General features: G+C 51.9%; 6 protein-coding genes across 6 annotated transcripts; 4 read left to right on the plus strand and 2 right to left on the minus strand.

The window, feature by feature from the left end:
• Nucleotides 1–178: 178 nt before the first annotated feature.
• On the plus strand, nt 179–1,823 carry apdF-12 (Aspyridones efflux protein apdF; the record flags this gene model as incomplete). Its single annotated transcript, XM_032023194.2, has 6 exons — nt 179–690; nt 746–758; nt 805–1,046; nt 1,097–1,535; nt 1,593–1,718; nt 1,782–1,823. 6 exons carry the CDS (start codon nt 179–181, stop codon nt 1,821–1,823), a joined length of 1,374 nt encoding a protein of 457 aa, XP_031879953.2.
• A 706-nt stretch (nt 1,824–2,529) lies between these two features.
• CGGC5_v000018 (uncharacterized protein) lies at nt 2,530–2,978 on the plus strand (the record flags this gene model as incomplete). Its single annotated transcript, XM_032023195.1, has 2 exons — nt 2,530–2,746; nt 2,803–2,978. The coding sequence occupies 2 exons, from the start codon at nt 2,530–2,532 to the stop codon at nt 2,976–2,978; spliced, it is 393 nt and encodes a 130-aa protein (XP_031879954.1).
• Nucleotides 2,979–3,332: 354 nt separating this feature from the next.
• Nucleotides 3,333–4,841, minus strand: hpm1-1 (Cytochrome P450 monooxygenase hmp1; the record flags this gene model as incomplete). The annotated part of the gene is made up of 1 exon (XM_032023196.1): nt 3,333–4,841. One exon carries the CDS (start codon nt 4,839–4,841, stop codon nt 3,333–3,335), a length of 1,509 nt encoding a protein of 502 aa, XP_031879951.1.
• Nucleotides 4,842–6,014: 1,173 nt separating this feature from the next.
• On the minus strand, nt 6,015–7,151 carry BOA1-5 (Oxidoreductase BOA1; the record flags this gene model as incomplete). Its single annotated transcript, XM_066150619.1, has 4 exons — nt 6,015–6,274; nt 6,332–6,684; nt 6,738–6,994; nt 7,047–7,151. 4 exons carry the CDS (start codon nt 7,149–7,151, stop codon nt 6,015–6,017), a joined length of 975 nt encoding a protein of 324 aa, XP_066009844.1.
• Nucleotides 7,152–7,916: 765 nt separating this feature from the next.
• On the plus strand, nt 7,917–10,364 carry fsdR-6 (Fusaridione A cluster transcription factor fsdR; the record flags this gene model as incomplete). Its single annotated transcript, XM_032023198.1, has 5 exons — nt 7,917–7,976; nt 8,052–8,179; nt 8,249–9,709; nt 9,767–10,073; nt 10,125–10,364. 5 exons carry the CDS (start codon nt 7,917–7,919, stop codon nt 10,362–10,364), a joined length of 2,196 nt encoding a protein of 731 aa, XP_031879908.1.
• Nucleotides 10,365–11,630: 1,266 nt separating this feature from the next.
• CGGC5_v000022 (uncharacterized protein) lies at nt 11,631–13,262 on the plus strand (the record flags this gene model as incomplete). The annotated part of the gene is made up of 2 exons (XM_032023199.1): nt 11,631–11,684; nt 11,742–13,262. 2 exons carry the CDS (start codon nt 11,631–11,633, stop codon nt 13,260–13,262), a joined length of 1,575 nt encoding a protein of 524 aa, XP_031879950.1.
• Between the last annotated feature and the right edge of the window lie 1,855 nt (nt 13,263–15,117).

A 15,117-nucleotide genomic window follows, 5' to 3' on the forward strand; every position in this document is an offset into this window, starting at 1 on the left:
CTTGTCAGCAGAAGGGCGCGCTGGGCGTCGGTGGGGCCATACAGGTTTCCCTCGGCGACGACTCACTGCCCCTGATGACCTTTTAACAAAAACAATTGTCTTCCAACGTTCAATCAATCCTGACTTTGCGTCGTCACGAATGAAGCGTCAGCACTAGTTTTCAGAAGACGAACGAGCCATGTCGACAACCACAGCGACCGCAACAGCCTCCGCCTCAACGTCCGGCATTGAGCTGACGCCCCTCCCACCACAAATCAACCAAAAATCTCCCGGTGCAAGTGTCTCTCAAACGGACGATGATAGCAGCAATGATCCGGTTCTTCAAGCCTCGCGTCTTGCGGATTCCTCTGTGCCGGAAGGCGGCTACGGCTGGGTCGTGGTGACGGGCTGTTTCGTCATTGCGTGGTGGATCATCGGTACATCGTATTCCTGGGGTGTCATCCAAAGCGCTCTCGTCGACGATGGTCTCGCCACGCCCGCCGTGCTCTCTTTCGTCGGATCGTTGGCAGCAGCCCTTATCTCGGCAATGGCCATCATCAACTCGCGCGTCATGCGTCGCTTCGGCCCGCGAAGGGTGGGTTTGCTGGGAATCGCCTTGATTGGGCTGAGTGAGATTCTCAGCAGCTTTGCCGTCAAGAACGTCGGGGCGCTCTTTGCTACCAGTGGCTTTATGATGGGATTAGGCATGAGGTAAGGATGCTCCCGGTTCTAACCAGGCCATTGGTAATGCTGACATGTCTCCCAGCTTGTGCTTTTCGGTGAGTGGTGATCTGCCACAGGAATGACTACATCTGACACTAGCAGATTGTCTCTACGATCCCAGCGCAATACTTTAGCAGAAAGCGTGGGTTGGCCAATGGCATCGTCTTCGCTGGTGGCGGCCTCGGCGGTGCTGTCAACAGCTTCGCCCTGGATGCACTCCTCAATCACCTCGGTCCGGCCTGGGCATACCGTGTTCTTGCTCTCGTCACCTTGGCTACCGGTCTTCCAGCTGCATGGATCATCAAGGAGCGGGTTCCAGTCAGGAGTTCCGGATTCGTTGAGTGGTAGGTCTGCAAAAAGCAGTCTAAATGCTCTTACTAACACGGTTCATAAGGCGCCTCTTCAAGTCCTTCACCTTCCTGGTCATCTTCCTTGCCGGAGCTGTGGGCACATTCCCTCTCTTCGTGCCGCCATTCTTCCTGCCGCTCTACTCCAAATCCAACGGACTTTCATCCTCAACAGGAGCCGGCCTCGTTGCAGGCTTCAACTTCTCCTCGGCCATAGGCCGCATCTGTTGTGGCGTCCTTTGCGACCACTTCGGCGCTCTTAACGTGTTGTTTGCCTCACTATTCTTGTCGGCCATTAGCGTCCTCGCCATCTGGCCGGTTTCAACGACATTGGCGCCCATGATTTTGTTCGTCATTGTCAACGGCATCTCCAACGGTGGCTTCTTCTCGACCATGCCCACCGTCGTTGGTAATGTGTTCGGATCCGCCCGAGTATCGGTCGCGATGAGCATGATTGTGACCGGTTGGGCCGGCGGTTATCTCATGGTGAGTTTCTTCACATTCCGCAAATGAAGTTTTGCCTCAGCTTACCCAGTCGCACAGGGTGCGCCCATTGCTGGTTATCTACTCGAGGCGTATGGAGGTGAGGACAATGGACTACAAGCCTACCGTCCTGCCATGTTCTATGCCGGATCATTATCGCTTGCATCGGCCGGGCTGATTGCCATGGTGCGCTTCCGGATGAACAGAAAGATCTTGGCCAAGTTGTAATGGACTGAGATGAGTCGACAGAATCCCCCTCGCTCTTGCAGTGTATCCATGAGGGACTGGTAAAAGTGAAAGACATGTATGATAAGATAGAATATGGCCTCCAGGGCGGTGGAACTGTGAGTCTGGAGACCGAAGACCGGCCGGCGGTCTGTAGATCAAGGGAAGTTGCGTCGGTGTAACTGACGCCAATGAGGACTGACTAAAGTTCCCCCCCATCTCAATCCACAAACTCCTACCTATGCTGGGCGTCAAGCTGTGAAAATGATTCAACTTTGATCGACTTTCCCAAGTTTCCGTCTCACTGCAGCCCTACCCCCCACTCGATCCACCGTCGCATTGCATCCTCCGCGCCGCTGCTGCCTGGACGGCCCCACCTAGCGCTGCAGCTCCCCGGTCAGCCCCGGACCCCCGCCGATAGCTGCGGAAGATGTCCCTGTTCAATGGATGGCCTTTTGAATGCAATTCAGCTTGGTCCATTGGTGCATGTCTGACTCACGCCGGCCTGATCCTCTCGATCTGCACGTGCCGACGCGGTGCATTCGCGCGCTCTCACTCAGCTCGACACGGAGATTGCCATATCCGACGCGATCTCTCCCTAGCTGAACGCCTTTGACGCCATTGGGGTACATATTACCCCGCCAGTCTCCCTACCGTCCGAGACGAACATCACCACCTCAACGCTCTACTATCACAATCTCCAATCATCCACCATCCATTGCTTCATCCCCCGGGCTCTTCCTGTCAATCTTCGACGACGACAACCGCAAACATGTCCATCGACCACGTCGGCCTGTACGTCCCCGCCAGCATCTACAAGGAGACTGTGCAATGGTACCTTACCGCTCTTGAGCCAATTGGCTTCAAGAAGTTCGTCGAGCCCAATGAGTACGCCTGCGGTCTCGGCATCCATTCTCCCGACTTCTGGATTGCGTCGCACAAGGCCGAAAAGGCCAATATCCCTCTTCACATCGGCTTCAAGGCAGAGAGTAAGTTTTCCACTCCGTAGTGTGTAGACTATGCGACTAATCTTCGATGGATACAGACCGCAAAGTTATCGACGAATTTCACAAGGCTGCGCTTGAAGCTGGCGGCAAAGATAATGGTGCTCCCGGTCTTCGTCCTCAATACCACCCGAACTACTACGGCGCTTTCGTGATCGATCCCGCAGGAAATAACGTTGAGGTTGTCTGCCACAAGCCGGAAGTCATTGACGAGTAAAGGGCAATTGATTCAAGATCTTAATGAAGAGCCATGACGAATAACGAAGCATGGGAACGACGAAAGGCGACCAATCTTGCGAAGAGAGATTCTTGTAACGCTTGTGGCAGAGAGCAAGGATGCAGACAAATCTGTTGTCTGTGGACCTGTCTCTTCAAGTGTCGTGAGATCACTACCGGATATTATCATTCAACGGTGCGAAGGTAGACGAATCTGGGCTAGTAGTCCTTCTAGTCTGGAAAATTTGAATGGTTTTCTGTCACGGAGCCAAATTAAGCTATCATTTCGGAGGCTGAAACTCGCACAGTTGCATGCAAATACAGAGTTCGGTATTGTTGAGGACTTCAGAATAGCTCAGCCCACCCATGTGTTGATGACGTGAGAGTACCGGGGGGTGAAGATGAGAAAGCATTCATCATATCGCGATCTGAACCCGTTTGCTTCGAAAGGTGTCATTAACTCTGGGGTTGTCTCAGGTGCAACTGTGATCCTGTACTCTCGCAAGACCGCTGCGAGAATCAGACGCATCTGGTAGATCGCCATGTTCCCACCCGGACAGCGTCGAGCGCCCACGCCAAAAGGTGCCGTAAGTCGTCGTCGCTCGGTGAGGTTCTCTTCCTCCAGCCAGCGTGTCGGGTCAAAGACGTCGTAATTAGGGAATAAGTCAGGTCTCTGTCGGCTCATTGACAGGGACTGGGTGGTAACAACTGTACCCTCAGGGATGTAGTAGCCGAGGATATCGATACCTCCCTTGGGAACAACTCGGCTTCCGGTCAGGGCTACAGGAGGTCGGAAGCGGAGGCCCTCGGTAACGCAGGCCCCGAGAAGCTTGAGGCTCTCAAGGTTGTCGTTGTTGTGCTGGGTGTTGATCTCCTCGACTACGCTTTCTTGAAGGCTGGTGTTCTTTGCAAGCTCGTAGAAGATGAATGCCAGAGCGGACGAGGTGGTCTCGGTAGCAGCGAGGATCTGGCCTGCCATCTCGGCACTTATCTCGTCGTGAGACCAGTTGATTCCCTTCTCCTGCTTCTCCATGAGAAGCTGATACACAGTCGGAACTTCGTCGCGATCGACAGGATCAACCTTTTCGGCTTCCTTGCAAATTTGCGAGCCCAGTTCGAACAGCCTGTCGCTTGACTCGACGCGAAACTTTGGATGAGCAATAGGAGTGAACTTCAGCCATTCGAAAAGCCAATTCGGCAGACACAAGCGCCAGACGACGAGAAAGTTGTATTCTCCGACAATATGAGGGAAGTCGCCTGGGTCGATCTTTGCTTGGGAACCGGCCATGACAACCTGGGAGTTGAGCAGAGTCGCAACACGGAGATGATATACAATGTCCTCGGACTTTTCGCCTTTCGACGTACCCAGATTGCGGACCATCCTGTTGACATTATCCTCAAAGATAGGATGCCAATACTTCATTGCCTTGGTTGTAGTAGCGACCATGACGGGCCGACGACGTTCGCGTGCGATGTTGTTCTGAGGGTACGTGACTGTCCACTCATGGCCTCCAATACGCAGAGCTCGGATGGCGCGGGGGGCAGTGTCGAGATCTTGTCTGGCGAAGACGGCTTGAAGAGATGGAGAATCATTGACGAGGACCATGTTGGGGCTGATGCGCACCACAGGACCATACTGCCTGAGGAGGTCGTCGGCGGTGAATGAAAGCTTGCCGTGCCATCGTTGCCAACGAATCCAGAGAGAGCTTGCTGCAGGAAACCAGGGGCCTGGAACTTTCTTAAGGGCGTGAAACTTGGAAGAGTACACCATCTTGCCAGCTTCCAGCAAGATGAAAAAGGCGAGGCATGCCAGCAAAGCATATAACGAGCCAAAGCTCGGCGAGATGATCAAAGTCTCAAGCATCTTGTTGAAACTAGTTGATAGGATGTTTGGCGAACAAACGAGGGAATTTGAAAGTGTTTCTCTTTCCTCTCTCCTCTATACAAATGCAGAGGGGGTTTTTGGGCTTTATGAAGTCTGGCCTCCTCCATCTTTGAGGCGACTATTACCGGGGTCAGAGCCAGACAGAAAGCAGCTAGAACGTATCAGATGTTGATTCTCGTAGAGTGCATTTTCCGAGATTGCAAGGTCCCCTCTTGCAGGGAGATGCTCGTTAGTTTCCCACCCCGCACGGGGTACCCCCGCCAATCCATCGTCCAGACTGCAATCTTTGGACGGATCCATGGATTCGCAGGCTGTCAGGAAAGCTTGTAGCGGAAACTGACAGAACTTTCCAAAGCGTCGGGTTGGGGGTAGTGTTGTGCAGGCCACAGCGACGATGTCTGATCGTATTCTGACAAACAGACACCGAGGAGCATCACTGCGAGGCTCCTTGCCTCTCAGAAGGCGTCTTCAGTGTGGCTGCGTTTGTTATCGCCAGAGACGTGTGTGCCCACGAAGAAAGCTTAAATGCCATTGGAACTACCTTGCACCTAGCTCACATAGCGCGACAGCGACCCCACGAATTTCCATATTCTTACCAAACCCCGAGTGCTTTGCTTCCAAAGTCTTGAACCAATTTGAATAGAGTTTTCAGGGTGTTTGCAAGGCCTATCACGGCCATTCTTTTACACAATGCGCCGCGTAGGCTCGTTCGCGGATGTTTCGCGGAGCCTGTGAGTGGCTGGGGAGACTCGCTTCTGCAATACAACCTAAATAGGCAAGCGAGTTACGTCGCCAGCGAGTCAGAGTACTCAAAAAGACGCGCAACTCGATCGCTTGAATATACGCACTGTTTCCCAGTGTCACGGAAGGTAGAGTTCGAACCCGTAGAGATCAATATCTGCGTGATGATTGCAGCGGCAGGGTTTCAGGCATGGCAGGTCAGCTATTGATCTGTACGAGCAGAGTTGATGTAGCAGTTGACTCCGTGAAATCTTCATAATTCTGTCACGCCAGTTCACGGGGGCGAGCTTCTGAATAAACATGGATCTGCATGAGACTGTTTTACTCATATCACGGCTGATAATCATAGAATTTGTTCTGTGGACCAATCGATGTCCAATACTAAGAACGCTCCCTTCTCGTCGTTTCTACTCAGGCCTTCTTCCAGGCTTTGTCAAGGATCTCCTTCACCTTCCATGCCTTGATCTCTGGGAAGAGCTCATTCAGAGTCTTCTTTCCGGACGGGGGAATATCAAAGGTGCCATTCTCAAACCACCATCCGAATGTTCCAGCGAGCGCCTGATACGCCTCCTTGGGAAAGAAGGGGTAAGCTGGGATCTGTCCAGGAAGCTCTGTCGTCTGGCCAGCCTTGAGCTTTTCGGCACTGTCGTAAGCGACGTTGAACTTTGTGCCTGTGTTTTGATCTGTCAGTGAACTCTGCAGCAATCCTTTACGATTGAAACACTTACCCTTGGCGTCTTCAGCAAGCTTCAGGAACTCATTCCAAGTTACCTTGTCTCCTACGATATAAAGATCGTTGTCCCACTTCTTCAAGTCCAGAGCAGCCGCCACAAATTTGGCGACGTCTCTCGTGTGAGTGAACGCCGAAGGAACATTTCCTGATCCGGGAATGGCTGCAGAGTCATTGGGAATATCGATAAAAAGAGTGAACGGTGTCATGTTCGACTTCTCTGCTTGAGGAGCCCAGTAATCGAGGAAGAAACCGTTATGGACGACAGCATACTCCAGGTCCTTCGTCTCGTTCTCCAAAAAGGCCCGAGCCTTGAGTTTGTTAGGGACTGATCCCAACTCTTTGGTTTGACTTTCTAAATGTTAGCCGCTGTCGTTGGTAACTATGAGGGGTTGAATCCAGACCTTTCGTTGTGGGGAATGCCCCAGCCGCTGGAAACTATTCTCTTAGTCGTTTTCGAAGCATCCGCGGCACGAATGAGCTCAATTTCCTGCGGCACTTGTCCCGGCGGAGGCATCATGTTGATTGCCGAGATGACGGTATGCACATTGTTGTCTTCGAGAGCCTTAGTGGTGGCTTCGACATTTGCGTAATCAACAACGATTATGGAAGCTCCGACTTCCTTCTCCAAGTCGGGGTTGGCCTTGGCTTTTGTCAACATCTAATTCGCAACAAAGAGATTGAAACACTCAAAGATGTTTCTGCATGCTTACCTTTCTGGCCAGGATTTTAACTTCATGTTTACCAGCAGCAACAATGGCCTCGACGATAGTTCGTCCAACATTTCCTGTTCCACCGGCAACTGCGATAACAGCCATTTCGACGTTCTGGGATGAATTTCGAGAAATTGTGGATTGGCACAAAAGAGAATGAATCGACCGCTGTTCTAGACGCTTTTTGCTGTGTTTAATCAACTGTGTTCATTCAGGCCTCGTCTGAGGGGTCTGTTGTCTAAATAGTCACACAGGTGCAGCTTCAAACTCAATGCAATTGATTCCGCTGGTCGGGTGGAGTCTTTTGCTTCAATGCCATCACCTAATCCGTAGTATTGAACGCGCTATCGCAATGCGACTGTCTTGGCAACTAACAACATGGTGAAAGTCCGCCAGCAATGCGTTCGGTAACAAAATGCTTCCGCCAATGCTCAAGCCGGCGGGCGGAGCAGACAGGGCAGGAAAGGAGCGCCATTCCACGTGGGATAGATTGATTTCGGGAAGTTCCTTCGGCGGCGCCGTTGCTAACTTACCTAAGGTGGTCATGACTCGGATCCAAATTGCTTCCGGTTCTTACGTGACCGGGCCAATCATGAAACTACTTCCTCTCAACGTCCCTCGAATGCTAACCTCCGTTAGGAGAGCCCTCGAATTTTGTCCAGTTCTGCTTCCGCCGACTTGTTGAGATTTCCAATTCGCGTAGCGGGCTTCCGGCATCTTTCCGCGTCCGAAAGCACAACGGACTCAGCACATCGCCGACGGGCCGGGAAAGTGGGTCCCTATCATCCGGCACATCGGACGCGTTCCCGTAACAGCTTTCGAAACTCGGAGAACGGCTTCAGGCAGTGGCGCTAGTAGTTGTCGGCCGCCATGGACACTGTATCTGTCCTGGAAAGCCGGGCACGAGACAAGGCTGCACGCATTGGACAGGTATGCGCCACTCTTTGTGATGACAGGCAGGCGTCTTATGTTATTTGTTCATATCGGCTGACCACCTGATATCAGGCCTGTCTAAGATGCCAGTCAAAGAAGATCAAGTGCGATGGAAAACAACCATCATGTACTCCATGCACAAATCGCAGTCATGATTGCCAGTATCAGCAGGTGCAAAGGCGGCGTGGCCCCGGCCGAAGGTACGTTGCAGCGTTGCTTCGGAGTTTCGAATTCGCCTACCTCGAGTAAGATGCTGACTGTGTTATTAGCAAAATGTACATCCAGGCTCTTGAGGAGCGTCTTTCCAAGATGGAAGCAGTCCTCAATCAAGCTGGATTGCCTCGGCCTGGCGCACCGCCCACCAGAGTATCGCCATCCGAGACTGATGCTGCCTCCGTCTCGGTGGCTCCCGCGCCACCTGGTTTCCCAAGCGCAACTGCGGCGCCTAGTCAAGCAGGCACATCGCGAGTAGATGCTTTGCAAACTTCCTTCAATCAAATGTCAACGGACCATGCGATGATTGACGGAACCGACCCAAATGATTCATCCGATCAACCTACGCCAAAACCAGCTGCAACTCAACATGTTCCCGACCCACCGAACCCGTTGGGACCAAAAATGCCAGTCTTCGCAGTCATTGCGAGCAGAATTAAGGAAGTTAACTCCGCGTCGTATTGCTCCACGTTCAACAGACAGGTCTTTACTCCACGTCTCGATCGAGAAGAGGCTATCACGATGCTGATGCCCCTTTATGACGACGTGATCAGCAACTACCCACTTCTCAATTTTCACTATTTTGTGAACCGATTTGAAACTGTTCCAAATGCAGAGGATTCGTTCAACAGTACTTCAGGCTGGGCGTATATGAACGCGGTCATTGCCGTTGGGACCCGGTGGAAGACGATCAATAGCGCGTTCCAGGAAGTATGCCAACTGGCATGGCCATTTTTGAAGAATGCTTTCTCAGTCCTCACGGAACTAATGGTCAAAGGCGACGATCTTCTGTCGGTTCAAGCCGTTGTGGCAATGGCTGTTTTTATGCAAGGGACGACGTGCTCAAGGACGGCAGCTCTACTTTCATCTGATGCGGTAAGATTATCGCAGAACATTGGACTTCATAGGCAGCCCTGCACCATGATGTCCATGTGTATGCAAGATGTGGAAGCACGCAGTCGAGTATTCTGGGCCGCATATATTCTTGACAAGGAAATGGGTCTCAATCACGGTCTGGACTCGATCCAGGATGATGATGACATTGAGACGGAATTACCGACAGGTTTGGGAGAGGGTGTAGACATTCTCAACTTGCGTGCCAAACGCGCCATGGTTGAATCCTCCATTAGACGGCGGCTTTACACTGCGAAAGGACTACGACTTAACGACGATGATGTGGTCAAGGCCATCATAGATCTTGATGCTCTGCTCGAAGAGTGGAGGTCCAGTCTGCCAGCAGATCTTCAGCCAACCTACGACTCCCCTAAATCCGGTCAAGACTTTGCTCCGGACGTTTTGAACTTACATCTGGCCTTTTACCGCTGCACACTTATGGTGCACTGGGCAGCGAGGCGACACAGCCAGTTCAAGACTGTGGCCGTTCTCTTGGGAACACCGGCAGGTTTCGAGATGCCCTTCATTCAGCTTTCGTTCTCCCAGAAACGGTGCCGTACAGCTGCCCACGCGACCTTGGGCCTGTTCAGAACGATCTCAACACCGCAATACTCAGATCTCTGGTAGGAGGACTCCGAATGTTACTCAAGGGGGACAAATTTCTGACATCAATCTCTTAGGCGAATCCTGTGCTATCCTCTTTGCGCAAGCATGACTCTTCTCACGGATGTACTGGAGAACCCTGGTTCCTCTCGCGCGCGCAGCGATCTCGGGGCCACAAGATCATTCGCTGGCTTCCTACAGAGATTTGAGAAGACAGAGGGGTGCGACTTGAAGCGCGTGCTGACCGCGTGTGCCATGCTGCAAAGGACAGTGCAATACGCAGTGGATGATGCTCAGAACACCATGCGTGCCCAAAATCTGGTGGGCGGCACTGGTGGCGGTATCTCATTGATACCGGGGTTTGCGTTGAACGAAGACGCGCAGGTAAGACATCGCCCTGCAGTGAATACTGAGCACTATCTGATTCTGTTTCAGGCTTTACAGTCGCTACTCGGTGCAACAACCCACCCGATGTATCTGGTGCAAGGACTCATGGGAAATCTACCAAACCGAGACCAGAGTCTTACTGTAAGACTGGCTCACCTGCTCGGAACTCCCTTTGAAGGAGGCAAGCCAGGCAGCCCGCTTGGGTCTCAGCCGCTACAGCCGGAGACGTACGGCTTCGGCTTTGGGCAAGGGCAAGCTGGCAACGACCCGACAGCGAATTGGTCTTGAAATGAACGACATAATTGAAGGAAGATTCGAAGGGCATCAAATGGGCTTAGGAGTCAACGTTATTCTGCCTCGGAAAATGGAGGCAATTTACAGGTTCGTCCGCGAGGGAGGCAGCCGCTCTTCGGCGCTGAGACATTCCTGCAGCATTAGCGCTGTTCCACGCAAGGGGATGAGTCGAACTGAGCTGTTCCAAATGAGGGCTGCCTGATGTCGAATAGGAAATGAGCCAAGCTGGAGTGAGCTTCATTTGGGTGTGCGGTGGATGTGTGCCACGCTCCTCTGCGGCAAAGTCGGCCTGGGCTACACAGACAGCCCAAGAAAATTGCCGGGTACCTCCGTACAAAAAAAGCAAGTGAACATAATGATAGATAGACAAAATCTAATAGCAATCATGAACAAGATAAACAACAGTAGCAAAGCTAGGACGTTAGGTGTGAAGTCTAAAGCTTGGATCGACAGATCCAGTTGGGCATTTCGGTAGCGCTTGTTCCAGAGCTGTGTTACATTCCACCTCAGCCAAGTAAAGCCAAGATCTTCATATTAGCACCGATCTTCCCATATCCTCACGCGAGCTATTCCGCCAAGTTCCGCGTTGCCGGTATCCGCCATTGCGCCCGGAGACAGGGGGCGGAAGTCTTTGCTTTACTGTTTCCGCCCCATCCCCATCGTCAATTAGTAGTCACTTGCAAGTCCAGTCCGGGACGAAGGATTTGGCTTGGGCAAGTATCACCGCCCTATCAGAGGCGAGATCCCAATCGCACACGCAATGTCTTCGCCCGGCTTAGCTGTCTTACGCCCAACTGCAGGGGAATAAGTCGGCTGGGCGCTCATGACCACCAAGTCGATGATGACCTTGTCGAAGGAGCGGGTTCGTGTAAGCGACGACACATGGCGAGATGTGGCCGTAAGCCCCAGATCGTTCTCTAAGACGATAGGGACGGCTCTTGGATCAATAAAGTTGACCTGGTTCCGCCCGCGCGCCAGTCACCTGGATTGAATCCTGCGCAGCGCTCCTCCTTCGTTCTTTCCCCAATGGATTTATGCCAAGCCTAAGAAATTCCACAGATCTTAGGCGTCCTCTCATTATCATTCTTTTGTCCAACATCTGCTGCTAAGGGAATGGCGGTAGGGTTCACTCCTTGGGCTACAAAGCCGCGCTCGCCCGTGTACAGCAAGATCTACGCAGATGACCTTGAGGCACCTCCATCTCCGGGGTTTCGGACGAGAAAGTCGTCGAGATGGCTTCATCGTTTGTCGCCAAAAGCCATGCTTGGGCTCGTAGCTTCTGTTTTCATATTCTCTTGTCTTGTGGTCGCAGCTGTGAGTCAATGCTCCGGTTCTATCAACCTTAATCTTAGCTGACAACGCACGCAACAGAGTCATGAGAACATATCTGCCTCACAGCCTCCGTCGAACCACACTGGTGTAGCACCTATACCAGCCGTCCAAAAGGGTGGGCCCAGACGTCTCCGTGTTATAGTTCCAGCAGATGGGCCGGGGCCAGACCTCTGCAAGATGCTCATGTCGGCACTTGTGTCTGGATATCCTAGCCCTGTAATCGTCAACTGGGGAAGAGACTTTCACAAGTCGCCTGGGTGGTTTGGAGGCTCTCACTTGGGCAAGATCGACGGCACACTTGAGTTCCTCGATGCCATCACATCAGACCGGGCACCTAAGGACGAACGTCTTGGCCCAGATGACCTGATCCTCGTGGTCGACGCTTACGACCTTTGGTTTCAGCTGCCACCCTCCTTGCTCATCCGCAGGTACATGGCACAGAACTTCGCCGCAGAGGAGCGCATCCGCAATGAGTGGGGCATCTCGGCTCCCTGGTTCTCGTCCAACAAGACGGAATTCGTCCCCAAGCAGTCAATCATCATCTCTACTCAGAAGAAGTGCTGGCCCAAGTCCGACCTTGGTTCCGATCCTCACTGTGATGAGCTACCGGAGTCGCCTGCGCGCGAAGATCTGTATGGCCCGCACACCGACGAGGATCCTGAGCAATTTCATGATGTTCGCCCGCGATACGTCAACAGTGGCAGCTTCATGGGTCCTGTTGGAGACATGCGTCGCTTGCTTCGTCGTGCTCAGGAGAAGGTTGAGGAGAAGCGCGCTGCAGGCATCAACATCTTTAGTGACCAAGGCATCTTTGCTGAGATGTTTGGCGAGCAAGAGATGTGGCGGGCTTCCAAACGGAGATACCACGCTTCCGGGAAGATCATCCAAGACGCCGAACTTGAGATTGAAGCCGATCATTTCGACTACGGTATCGGCCTTGACTACATCCAAGATCTATTCACTCCGACCGTCTTTGAAGAGGACGATGGCGAATACGTCATTTTGAGGAATACCACCGCACTTCAAAAAGCGGCTGAAGATCGAGTGATCATTCCTCCTCGAGTGTACGGCGTGCCCGAGGATATGCTGGGGATTCGCACGCCTTTGTCCGAGGCAGGAATAGACACTCAAGCGGACTGGGCAGACCTGCCTCTGTATACCGACTTTTGGAGCACTTCTGTCCCAGCCATTGTGCATCACAACGCACATCGCAATGGTCTCAAGGGTCAGAGGCTTTCTGGGTGGTGGAAAGAGACATGGTTCTTTCCGCATCTCCGGCGTCTACTGGAATTGCACTCTCAACCCAAGTCTCTAGAACCGCTCTTCAAGGTCTCCGGGCAGAACGGTGCTAAGGATCTCTCGTTCTGGGCCCCAGCATCGGATGCTACGAAGCGAAATACGCGCATCTTTGACAAAGAAAAGTTGAAGGATGAAGGGCTACCGGAATCCGATTGGGATGGCTTGTGCATCAAAGAAGGTCATGAAGATTGGTGGAGTGAGATCCTACAAGATGACGAAGGCCCTTTCCACGTCGGAGGTTCCTCGGCATCCGAATCATAGCGTCTTCGGAGATACAAGAGGTTGATGTCCTCAGACTTGGATCAAGGGTCTCTTTTGTGTGTTATAACATAGCTGCATTTCTACATATCTTGTACAATAAATACTCGACTGTCTTGTTGTGTGTCGACTCAATTTGTTATGCTGAGAACTTCGTCGCAAAAAATAGCACATTTTCTTCCACTTACAAACCATGAGTGTCGCTGACGTCATCCGTACTTATCCCTTGGCCTTGTCAGTGTTTTATTGCCGCCGAGTGTGCCCAAAACCTGCCTTCATCCAAAGACACATCCTCGCTATAACACTGCAATTGGTTGGGTCAGGTTAGCTGGTCTGACAGGTCGTCGCTTTTGTTTTGTTCCTTTCCGTCGTCGAATGAAGAAGTAATACGGATTACTTCTAGGAGCATGAAAACTGTGAAACACCCTTCGGGAGACGTCTAATAGACGATAAACCTCTCCGGTTTCTACTTTTCTTATTCAGTGCATTGATGCACATACTCATCTGTCGGGAAACATGTTGTAGCAAGATTTGCTTCACAATTTTGGTTTTTCTTATACTTATCGAAGTTACAATCAGGCATAAGATACATCAATCCCCGATTCCCTACGGCCTGACGGAAACATTTATCCCCAAGCCACAGGCGACGCTGGACCCGGTTCACGCACTTTACTTCTCTCTTATCGTCGCCTTATAGCTGTTTACCCGGGCCATGTTTGCCGGATTGCGTGGCATCCCCGATTGAGGACCACGGTGGATGATCGACGGCGGTGCATCGGCGATGGATTGCCCAGATCCTGGGCGGTATTCAACCAAGTCTTAACTGACAACACAGACTTGAGCTAGCCCGAGGGTGTCAGTAAGAAGAGAGGATCGTTTCATTCGAGAATGTAGCACCTGTCCTCATGTTCTTCTTTATACATTGACTTTGGCCATTAGGGCGGATACTTCTAGCTAGCCGGGCGGGGTGTTTTGAGGTACCTATTATTCCGTTTTTGTAGCTTTGGTATGTCACTATTTCAATCTCTAACCTTTTTAATCTTGTCCTTCTTCTTATTATTACTGTCTCTGTTGCCGTTCTGGGTCGATTGTGGAAATACACGCACACGTGCCTGGGTTCCATGTTCCTACGCACCTAAACGCCATTGTTCAGACAGCACATAGCACAGATCGTGAACCCTTCGCAGCCAGTTGATGTAATCCTGCGCTAAATATAAGTTCATACAAACATAGTATCGTAGTGTACCATGGGTCAACAATCCACTTGTGAGGGTTATGCGCAGTCACTTTATCCGCCGTGGCAAACGGCATTGGCCTAGAGCGTTGGGCACAACAGCAGCTACCCAGCAGAACTACAAGGGCTACATCACCAAGACCTGAAAGCATTGATAACTCCTGCTCCAGATTTCGGTCCTGCGAGTTTATGTGTACGCGTGCCTCAGTACGCCAATGATTGCAGCGGTCTGAGCCCCGTGGCCCTTGTGCCTTGTGGTAGTACGGATGCAATGCATGATGACATCCTCAAGAGCCTTGCGTTCCAATAGAACGTTATCTTTCGAGGGTTTGCCTTGGAGATGCCGGACGTGTTAACTCGAACGATACGAGCATCGGAAGTCTTGGCTGCATGTGTGTGTTTTCCCCTGGCGCCAACCACCCCTACCCCGTTTTGAGGTTGGCATGCGTAGCTTTAATGCTCCAGTTGAATGGCAGCTGTCGCTGTGGAATACAGTTTGGTTTCAGGCACGAGAAGCCCTTCTATTATATTCAAGTTGAGGGACGCTTTGCGCACTACCAGCTTCGAGCGACAGAAGAGCATTCAGAATTGCAATTCTTTCCTCTCGTTGAATCTCCGTATCAA

The sequence above is a fragment of the Colletotrichum fructicola genome (assembly GCF_000319635.2).
Source record: "Colletotrichum fructicola Nara gc5 chromosome Unknown KSG_Nara_v1_contig01, whole genome shotgun sequence".
Taxonomy (NCBI): Eukaryota; Fungi; Ascomycota; class Sordariomycetes; order Glomerellales; family Glomerellaceae; genus Colletotrichum; species Colletotrichum fructicola.